Consider the following 10948-nt stretch of genomic DNA (forward strand, 5'->3'; position numbering starts at 1 on the left):
TTTAAAAAAAATTAAAATCTGTATTTGAACTATTTTCTACATTGAAGAATAATAGTAATGACATCAAAACTATGAAATAACACTTTTTTGGTTACTTCATGATTCCATGTGTTATTTCATAGCTTTGATGTCATCACTATTCTTCTACAATGTAGAAAATTGTAAAAATAAAAACTCAAATAAAGGCTTTGTCCTGTCCAAACTTTTGACTGGTAATGTACATATATATAAATACCTTGTAAATTGTTAAAATGCATTTATTTACTGTGATATATTTGAAACACTTTGTTTCCATGTTCACCCTCATCCACATCTTAGAAAATCACACTTATAAAAACATACACTTTGCATCACTGTAACAAGGGACAAATTACTGGCAAATGTTAAGATGTGGTTCAGATCATTAGTGTCATGTTTCATGTCAAATGAATGGCTATATTATACATTGGTCCTGTGTAGTAGGTACATTAGTCCAAAGTCCTGAACCCCAACAGCACTAGTCACACAATGGTGAAGCCTCACTCTTCACTCAAGTAACTGGCAGTAAATTCAACAAGACAGGCACTTGGAATATATTTACACCAGTACCATTTGTCTTGCAAAAACCCCCCACATAAAATCTCGAAACTCCTTCATTTGAATTAACAGAAAGAGATATATTAACCACCCCATTTTGACCATTGACTGCACACAGGGGGACACTCATGTTGTTGATCTCTGTGTCAGTCAGTGTATTTTTCATCACTGTTCCAAATAAAATAAACATCTCACTTCAGAAAGTGAAGGGTGTGTGGCGTGTTGACAGACATTAGACCACATTTCAAAAGCGTGTAGCCCCGTCCTCTTTTCTCGCCACATTGTTCATTGGTTCCAAGCTCAGCGGCAGTGTCCATGTAGCCTCGTCCCAGATCTGTTTGTGCGGTCTTGCCAAATCCATTGTTGTCATTGTCAAACAAATCTGGGACCAGACTAGACAGTCCAGCCTCCTATTTGGTCATTTTAGAAAGAGAACATAGAACGCCATGGTCACACAGGATAGAGCCACTGTCAGATGAAGTCTGGTCCCAATCACAGATGCTGTTGAGCCAATAACAAAGACAATCAAGGTGATATCAAGTTGTAAAAAACATCAAATTTCACACTCATTAGAAAAGCCAGTGGAGGTGTCTGCAAAATGCACAAGTGATATGCATGAACTTTTAATGAAATCATGCTTAACTTTCTCTTTTAGAAAGCATATGTTTAGGGGTGCCTGATTTAACGCTGTTGACTAATTATCAATCTCTGGCATGTTATTTTGGGAGGCACCATCTTATTTCTATTAAATACCTTTGAAGAACACCCCCCAGACCCCTCTCTTCTCTGCCAGCAGCCAGCCCTTCACTCGAGGCACTTTCTTCAGGTAAGCACACGTGCAGATGAACAGCAAGCCGAACACCAGTAAACCATCGAATGAATACACTGTTCAGAGAAATATACTAGGCATTATAGCAAATTGATGTATACATTTCACATGTTTGTTTTGTACAGTTTTTGAAATTAGCTAAAGTTACCGAATTGTGCATTTCAAGCAAGTTTGAATATCATTTAGGGCTTTTGACATTAATGGCTTGTGCTGTGAGCCACGTCTCCACATTAGCTAACTTTAGCTAGTTGGCTTGCTAACAACACCTGAACTTCCTGGTGGCTAAAGTTAGTTAGCTAACTAAGTTAGTAAGCAACTGTACTTCCATTTGTTTCATGATGCCAAAATAAGCGTCGCATACCGTTTGCCATTTTCACAGGTTGTGGTTACTGCCAAAGCTTTTAAAATCAGTAACGTATCTGTATGCTTCTTGTCGTTTGTTTAGTAGTTATACATGAGCGACTTCTGTAAACAGGCTGATCAGTGGAGCTCGAAATACGTCGATTTGAGTGCTACTGGAAAGGAAGGACTAATGGATCGACGAGCAAGCAGCATCACAGGAACAGAAGGAATACTGGAAGCAAAGGTAGGCAGCTACGACATTTGTATTTGTTTGACCAGATAAACATTTACATGTATCTGAGTAGTAGGAATATCTGATGGCTTTTGAGACACACTAGCACACGAAAGCCAGTTGCAAAACCATTCTATTCCATATCTGGTACAGTAATGGTGCATCTCTAAGTAGAATCTTTTCCTTTTCTACTTCCAACTGCATTCTGCACTGATTTGAAGAGCTAAACTGGACCTATGTGATGTTTCCAGATCTGTGAGGAAAGGAGACAATAAGAGGAAGCCACTTTAGACTATTAAAATGCACCCCATGTGTGGGAAAATCCACCTCTCTCTATTCACATTTAGGGATGGTGTTCCTAACAGATTGGTCCTGGACTAAAAAGCGCTTTCAATGGAGAATCTCAATTTGTGATGTTTTTTTAGTCCAAGATTAGGCTTAATCTGTGTCTGGGAAACCGAATGTCTAATCATATATATATATATATATATATATATATATATATATATATATCTCGCTCTTTTACTCCCCCGGCCTGTTGGTTCATGTAACATTCCAGTATTAGACTTATTGAAAACACCCTACAGTAATAGCAACCATATATTAATTAATTTACTTGAAAGCATAAAGGCCTTAGACCATGTTGTCAGATTTACTAGACAGCATTAAAGGGCTCAGCTGTCAAGGAGTAGATTCCCAAAGATGCTGAGAGGACTGACATGTTATCTTGGTTTAATAACAGCATAGCAACTCCGCTTGTTTATTCTGCAATACATTACATTTGTAATTTGGAGTGGTTAAAAGCAGCATTGATGTCCACGGCAATTAGCTAATCTGACGTCCCACTCCCTGGGGGTTGTGGTTAGTGGTGAGGCTTAGCTTGCGTCTCAAATGGTGCCCTATTCCTTATGTAGTGCACTACTTTTGACAAGAGCCCTGGTCAAAAGGAATGCACTATATAGAGAATAAGGGTGTCATTTGGGATGCAACCATAATCTTGAATAGCGTAACGGGATTACAGGGGTTGCCTACTACCACTGTGTGTTGACAACTGGTAGGTTAAGACATTGAACTGTAACCTACAGGCAGTCTTCTACTCAGCGACCGCACTACTATGTTGGATTCGGAAGCCAGAAAGAAGCAGACACTTGTTTGTCTTGAGGTGTGTGGCATTTGACAATGGACTATTGAATAAGAGAGAGGGGGATCTTGTAGCTTGATAGAAATGGGGGACTGTGGCGATCGTGCCATGGACGGGTCATACAGCACAAAGAAAGTGAGTCTATTTATTATCGTCTGAACTCCTGTCTGAACTGGAGGCTCAACAGTCATGTCGGGTTGTCTGTTGGCCACCTGTCACAGGTGGTGGTGACCATAGAAATATAATTATGTTATATTTCTATGGTTAACAGCTGATTCTGTTCAACACAGAAAAGTATCTGATCTGTGATGATGATGATGATTGATAATGTCCTTTAAAGATTGGATTCCATGTTCATTATGCATTAGTCCAATGGATGGACGACATTGCTTTCTGGATTTGAGATGTTTTTATGGGGTTATATTCAAGGCAGAGCAACAACTTTACAGTGTCTATATTTAGTCAGTAATAGACCATTACAGACAGTGTGTGGAAGGACAATTGGCCTAGCGTCATCCGGGATAGGGGAGGGTTTGGCCAGGGTAGGCCGTCATTGTAAATAAGAGTTTGTTCTTAACTGCCTTGTCTAGTTAAAGGTTAAATTAAACAACACAATAAATAATAATGTTACCACTAATGGCCACAAGGTGGCCAAGTGGGCTGTCAAAAATGGGTCATCTGAATCTAGCTAGAAGGGACGAACTTCTTATTGAACTGGTTTGACCATAAACTGATGATATAGTGATACAAATTCAATCTAAGAGGTTGTCACCTCAAGAAATGAATACATAGTTGTTGTGATTTAGCACAATGATATGAAATGGAATTATGTGTGTCAGAGTTTGATGTAGTGGTCTAATCTAGACCAGTAGACTAGATTGGACTGGTCTGGATGGCGACTGGCATTCACGCAGTCCTTAACTTTGGATCTGTCCCAGTCTCCGTCCCCGGCTTTGTCCTCTTAATCCTCCATTTCCAGATCAACACCCTGCTGGGACCTGGCTCCAAGAGGGAGGGAGGGGGAGCGAGAGAGAGGATAGTTCTTGGCACCATACTGTCTTTAATATAGAGTGACATGTCTTATATGGCACATTTCCATGCAGGATTTACACCAGTGTTTTACCCAAAAGGCTCAGACTTTTCTAGTTCCATCTACGTGGACCTGCAACCGTGTCGCACTGGGCCATAGCTCCGTCAGACATGCTCTCACTTAGGGCAAAAGCCAGGCCACTGATACTTTCCCAGCTGGAATTTACATAACAATGGCTAACTGTGAACTTTAAGAACTTTAACACCTTACAAAGCAACTGTTTTGATTATGCAGAGGTTGACTCTTCTCTTTACAAGTCCTCACTGTCAGCCCTAGCTATGGAAACACAATTTCCGTAGTATAACATAAGGGTGTATACACTATTGTAACACCGACGTTAAAGTCGAAAAGCGGCAATAGACAGACATGCAGGCACAACTTGGCACAGCATAGGGCATGCTGGGTAGTTGATGGGCTGCAGGACCAATAGCAGTCACTTCCCACAGCCTCCTTTGTCTCCAACATATTATGTGTGCAGAGTCATCAGTCCAGCACGCAAGACAATCTAGACCTGCAGTGTTGACATTACTGTGGCCTGGAACAAGATGGGTTTTGACTTTGTCTGTTTTAGTGAAAGGCCAGTCACAACAACTGCAGTCTGCCATCTGCCCGCTGGTTAATATGATACTATCCATGAGGCCTCCTTCCAAACAAGAGTTGATTTCAACTACTGGGTGTGGCTGGCAGAGGCATGTGCTCTGCTGTGTGCGGACTAGAAGGGACAGTCTGTTATGATGAGTTGATTCTCTCTCACCAGCTGTGGTAGCCATTTCTGTACTTTCAATCGTAACACTTTACAATACATTCACCTTCATAAAGACTTACACAAGTTTTATATTAAGGCATGGTTTAAAAAGTTGCAAAAGTTGTTCAGTTCTAATAGCTTGGTGTTTTCTTTTCATCGGCCTCCAGGGTATAATGAGAAGGACGAAACATCCATCGTTATGTACCACGATCTCTCATTTTTGTTGATTTTTGCCATAAAATAGTTAACATGGCATTGTTATCACGATGACATTAAAGCTCCTGTGGTGATGATGAGCTTGAGAATGGGCCAGGGAAACCTTGGCAACCTTGGGTGGAGGGTGGAGCCAAACATTTCATAAGATCTGACGATCTGAAAGGGTGATAAGACGCGTTACATAATTCAGTCGTCAGCCATCGGCTCCCTCTGTGCGACAGCGCTTTGAGTAAATACAGACGACATGCGTTAATAGCCTAGCCAGGGATGGTACTTCCTCTTGTAGCACCTATGTAATTACACAACCTAGATCCCACAGGGCCAATCAACAAGCAGCTTGATTAACCAAGGGACGACTTGATTACCTAGCATATTGTTTGATTAAAAGGTGTTCTGTGATGGATATTGTTTTGCACTATAGGAAAATAATACACACACACACACACACACACACATCTACAGCAGATTCTGGAGATGGTGATCAAATAGCATGTGGAGCAAACGTTGAAAGAGATTCCACTATGTGGCTCATTGACAGTGTTTTCATCAGTTCTCTCTTTTACACCGTATCCTTGGTACCATGTGGTGTGGCTGTGTTGTTCCCTACTGCATCATATTACAGGACCACATGCAGTGCAATGTTTGTTATACTCTGCTTGAGTTAATTAATGATTTCCTCTCTCTTCTCCCTCACCTTTCAGGTGCTTCCTCAGCGGCCAGGATTTCGACACCACCGAAAAGGTATATCTATAGTAAAACCTAGTACTGATTCAATTCATTAATTATGTGATCTAGATTTGATGGTACAAGTTGACTTGTGCTAACCTGAGTTCCTGTCCATTTTTGCTCTCTTGTCAATTCCTTATGGAATTTTCTGACAGCAACAGAGCTGGCAAGAATCAGGCTAGACTTGTGCCAAATCATCTGAAAAATAATGAACCCTTTCCTCTCCTGGAGAGAACTATGTGTGCCGAGAGCCCCTGTCCCGGCAGTCTACAGAGTTTAGTGAGGTCCCGGAGGGGACTCAGACCCAGTCCCAGCAGCCGCCCAGGGTGAAACTGAATGGCTCCACTGTGGAGACACCCAGCCACCACGACCTGCACCGCGAACTACTGCTCAGCACCAAACGGTTGGTTAATAATATATGCCATTTAACATACACTTTTATTTAAAGCGACAGTCATGCGTGCATACATTTTACGATTGGGTGGTCACGGGAATCAAACCCGCTACCCTGGCATTACAAGCACCATGCTCTACCAACTGAGTTACAAAGGACCAACTTGAAATAAAGACTCACATATACAATTACAATATACACAGAAATAGACTAAAGGTTCTATTATACAGTGCATTTGGAAAATATTCAGACCCCTTCCCTTTATTCACATTTTGTTGCATTACAGTGTTGTTCTAAAAATAGATTAAATTGTCCCCCCCTCATCAATCTACACAATACCCCATAACAACAAAGCAAAAACTGGTTTTTAGACATTTTTATTTACATAAGTATTCAGACCCTTCACTCTGAGACTCGAAATTGAGCTCAGGTGCATCCTGTTTCAATTGATCATCCTTGAGATGTTTCTACAACTTGATTGGCGTTCAACTGTGGTAAATTCAATTGATTGAACATGATTTGGAAAAGCACACACCTGTCTATATAAGGTCTCACAGTTGACGGGGCATGTCAGAGCAAAAACCAAACCATGAGGTTGAAGGAATTGTCCAAGACAGGATTGTGTCGAGGCAAAAATCTGGGGAAGGAAAATGTCTGCAGAATTGAAGGTCCCCAAGAACACAGCAGCCTCTATCGTTCTTAAATTGAAGAAGTTTGGAACCACCAAGACTCTTTTTTAGAGCTGGCCGCCCGGCCAAACGCAGCAGTCGCGGGAGAAGGGCCTTGGTCAGGGAGGTGACCAAGAATCTGATGGTCACTCTGACAGAGCTCCAGAGTTCCTCATTGGAGATGGGAGAACCTTCCAGAAGGGCAACCATCTCTGCAGCACTCCACCAATCAGGCCTTTATGGTAGAGTGGCCAGATGGAAGCCACTCCTCAGTAAAAGGCAGTCCGCTTGGAGTTTGCCAAAAGGCACCTAAATTACTCTCAGACCATGAAAAACAAGATTTTCTAGTCTGATGAAACCAAGATTGAATTATTTGGCCTGAATGCCAAGCGTCACGTCTGGAGGAAACCTGGCACCATCCCTACGGTGAAGCATGGTGGTGGCAGCATCATGCTGTGGGGATGTTTTTCAGCAGCAGGGACAGGGAAACTAGGCAGGATTGAGGCAAAGATGAATGGAGAAAAGTACAGAGAACCTTGATGAAAACCTACTCCAGAGTGTTCAGGACCTCAAACTGGGATGAAGGTTCACTTTCCAACAGGACAACGACACTAAGCACACAGCCAAGACAACACAGGAGTATCTTCGGGACAAGTCTCTGAATGTTCTTGAGTGGCTCAGCCAGAGCCTGGACTTGAAATCGATTGAACATCTCTGGAGAGACCTGAAAATAGCTCTGCAGCGACACTGCTTTGTAATTATGGGGGTATTGTGTGTAGATTGAAAAAAAAAATGTTTTAAATCAATTTTAGAATAAGGCTGTAATGTAGCAAAATGTGGAAAAAGTAAAGGGGTCTGAGTACTTTCTGAATGCACTGTACGTCTCAAAAGTTTTAAGAAAGATCACATCTGCCAATGCATAAACAAAATTAATGGTGCAGATACACTACATGGCCAAATTAGTGGATTCTGCTATTTCAGCCACACCCGTTGCTGACAGTTGTATAAAATCGAGCACACAGCCATGACAAACATTGGCAGTAGAATGGCCTGTACTGAAGAGTTCAGGGACTTTCAACATGGCACTGTCATAGTGCCACCTTTCCAAAAAGTCAGTTAGTCAAATATCTTCCCTGCTAGAGCTGCCCCAGTCAACTGTAAGTGCTGTTATTGTGAAGTGGAAACGTCTACGAGCAACAATGACTCAGCTGCGAAGTGGTAGGCCACACAAGGTCACAGAACGGGACAGCCGAGTGCTGAAGCTCGTAGCGCGTAAAAATCGTCCTCGATTGCAACACTCACTACCGAGTTCCAAACTTCCTCTAGAAGCAATGTCAGCACAATAACTGTTGGTCGGGAGCTTCATGAAATGGGTTTCCATGGCCGAGCAGCTGCACACAAGCCTAAGATCACCATGCACAATGCCAAGCATCGGCTCTGGAGCAGTAGACACGCGTTCTATGGAGTGACGAATCACGCTTCAACATCTGGTAGTCCGACGGAGGAATCTGGGATGCCAGAAGAATGCTACTTGCCCCAATGCATAGTGCCAACTGTAAGGTTTGATGGAGGAGGAATAATGGTCTGCGGCTGTTTTTCATGGTTTCAGGCTAGGCCCCTTAGTTCAAGTGAAGGGAAATCTAAACGCTTCAGCATACAATGACATTCTAGAATCTTCTGTGCTTCCACATCTAGAAATGGTTTGTCGAGATCGGTGTGGAAGAACTTGACAGGCCTGCAAAGAGCCCTGACGTCAACCTCATCGAACACCTTTGGGATGAATTAGAATGCCGACTACAAGCCAGGCCTAATCGTCCAACATCAGTGCCCGACCTCACGAATGCTCTTGTGACTGAATGGAAGCAAGTCCCCGCAGCAATGTTCCAACATCTAGTGGAAAGCCTTCCCAGAAGAGTGGAGGCTGTTAGAGCGGCAAAGGGGGGACCAACTCCATTTGAATGCCCCTCATTTTGGAATGAGATGTTCGAAGAGCAGTTGTCCACATACTTTTGTCCATGTAGTGTAATTGTGTGTGGGATAAACCATATTGGTAACTAAATGATGGTGCTTTTATTCCCAGTTGTAGTGTGTGTGTGTGTATACATTTTCATTTATATGTATGGCTCTGTCTGCCTCATGGCATGGCACATACATACTTGTAATGACATTACAGTGACATTACAGTTCACGTGATACACTGAGGCCTGAGGACGGTGTATGTCATACCCTTTTCACGCAACCATCCCAACTCGATCCGTACTCTTCTGGCTTTGATATTTTCTTTTCACGTTGTAGACAGAAATGATGGCACCGCTTGGCACAGCACAGAGCAAGCTGTGCCTGCATGGTCTCGCAACTATGTTGGATGCAAACCAGGCCGGCACAGTACACCCCTGCTTGGCTCAGTAGTGTGAATATGTCTGAATATGTTGTCTGTTGTGCCTCCTTATAGAGGCCTGTTACCGGGAGAGAAGCCTGAGCTGAAGCGAGTCCTGGAACAGAGGAGGCTGGAGCAGCATAGAGAGCAGGAACTGGCTCTACGGCCTCCTTTAGAACTGGAGACTGAACTACGCAAGAGACAGCAGATACTGCTGGAGGTAGTACACAGACACACACACACTATGTAGTTAACAGTAAGAGGATAAACAAATGGTGTATTTACAAAAATAGGCTATGACCATGTTTGAGAAGAAAAAAGTTACTGGATCCAGTGTGACTCAGTTGGTAGAGCATGGCGCTTGCAACGCCAGGATTGTGGGTTCGATTCTCATCGGGCACCAGTATGAAAAAGTTGTTATAAAATGGATGCACTCACTACTGTAAGTCACTCTGGATAAATTAATAAAATGTCAAATGAAGTGTCTGAAATGAGTCTACTTTTGTGTTTCAGTATGAGCAGGAGGAGATCAGGCGTCGAGAGGAGCAGGAGAAAGGTGTCCCTGAGTTTGTTCGCGTGAAGGACAACCTGAGGCGCACACAGGTGTCTGGGCAATGAAGGCCACATGATGCTCTGTCCCTTCCCATCACCCCCCGCAGCCTCCCACCACAAAGGCTCTGGCTGCGGCCCGTTTCTACACCCAAGAGTCCAAAGACTGCACTTCTACGCCTCCCTCACCACAATGGTCCTGCCATTACAATGCGACCACCCTCCTGTTTCACCCTCCACCAACCTCCACTGTGCCCCATAACCTACAGCTATATGATGAGGGTCAACTTCACTGCAGCAAGTTACTGAAAAAGACTACTACTGGGACTGATATGCATCTCTTGCTGGACTGTTTATACTTTGTGAAAAAAGCAAATAAAGAATAAAATAAGAAAATGTGTGAAATGTAAAGCAATGTAGGAACTGGTCAATAGGTTTCAATGTAGGAACTGGTCAATAGGTTTCATGTAGAGAATGTGAGTGAAAGCGCATAGGTCTACTGTAAATTATGTGTATGTTCAGGACAAATATTTTGTTCTTTATGAATAGAGTCATTATTTTTCTAAGTATTTTGTATTATTTTACTAGAAACACTTTTTGTTTTGAAGTATGCATTCAAGTCAGTCACTTGGTTTACAGCAGCATAGTGTCAACGTGTAAGTGTGTTCATTTTTGGGTTTGTTTATTTCTTTCAAAGTCCATAAATTAAGTATAGGTTACTCCACTATTGGACACATGACAGTGACTGGAACTCTCGATTTTGTCGTTAAAGCATTAGTTGTCACTCATAGCTAAACCACCAATGACAGATGGTATTAGTACTATTCGTTTAAATGAATTGTTTGCCTGTTCTTGTTGCTCCTTTTCTTTTTAAGCAATGTGTTTATCAAGAAGACAATAAAGATTTCCAGGATTACAGTGATTCCTTTTTCAATAACCCTTGTGTTCTAGAATCTACAGGGACAACAACTTTGAGACTCGATACTTGGGTAGCTCTCCTGGGCTCAACAGTTCCCTCTCACTGCGGTCTTTCACATGGCAATAGGACTTAATTAGCTGATCT

At 42.4% G+C, this 10948-nt stretch overlaps 2 protein-coding genes across 3 annotated transcripts; one reads left to right on the forward strand and one right to left on the reverse strand.

Annotated features, from left to right (window-relative positions):
- Window positions 1–241: 241 nt before the first annotated feature.
- Window positions 242–1905, reverse strand: LOC110491916 (protein kish-B). Its single transcript, XM_021565763.2, has 3 exons — window positions 1767–1905; window positions 1330–1461; window positions 242–1077 (listed from the first exon to the last, which is right to left on the reverse strand). The coding sequence occupies exons 1-3, from the start codon at window positions 1774–1776 to the stop codon at window positions 995–997; spliced, it is 225 nt and encodes a 74-aa protein (XP_021421438.1). The 5' UTR covers window positions 1777–1905; the 3' UTR covers window positions 242–994.
- On the forward strand, window positions 1837–10798 carry zgc:195245 (uncharacterized protein LOC565483 homolog). 2 transcript variants are annotated; one of them, XM_021565759.2, is made up of 5 exons: window positions 1837–1991; window positions 5873–5912; window positions 6129–6300; window positions 9412–9556; window positions 9850–10798. In XM_021565759.2, the coding sequence occupies exons 1-5, from the start codon at window positions 1860–1862 to the stop codon at window positions 9952–9954; spliced, it is 594 nt and encodes a 197-aa protein (XP_021421434.1). In that variant the 5' UTR covers window positions 1837–1859; the 3' UTR covers window positions 9955–10798. The 2 variants fall into 2 exon arrangements, with proteins under 2 accessions (XP_021421434.1, XP_021421436.1); XM_021565761.2 differs by lacking the exon at window positions 1837–1991 and adding an exon at window positions 2996–3255.
- Window positions 10799–10948: the final 150 nt, after the last annotated feature.

This window comes from Oncorhynchus mykiss, chromosome 16, assembly GCF_013265735.2.
Source record: "Oncorhynchus mykiss isolate Arlee chromosome 16, USDA_OmykA_1.1, whole genome shotgun sequence".
NCBI lineage: Eukaryota > Metazoa > Chordata > Actinopteri > Salmoniformes > Salmonidae > Oncorhynchus > Oncorhynchus mykiss.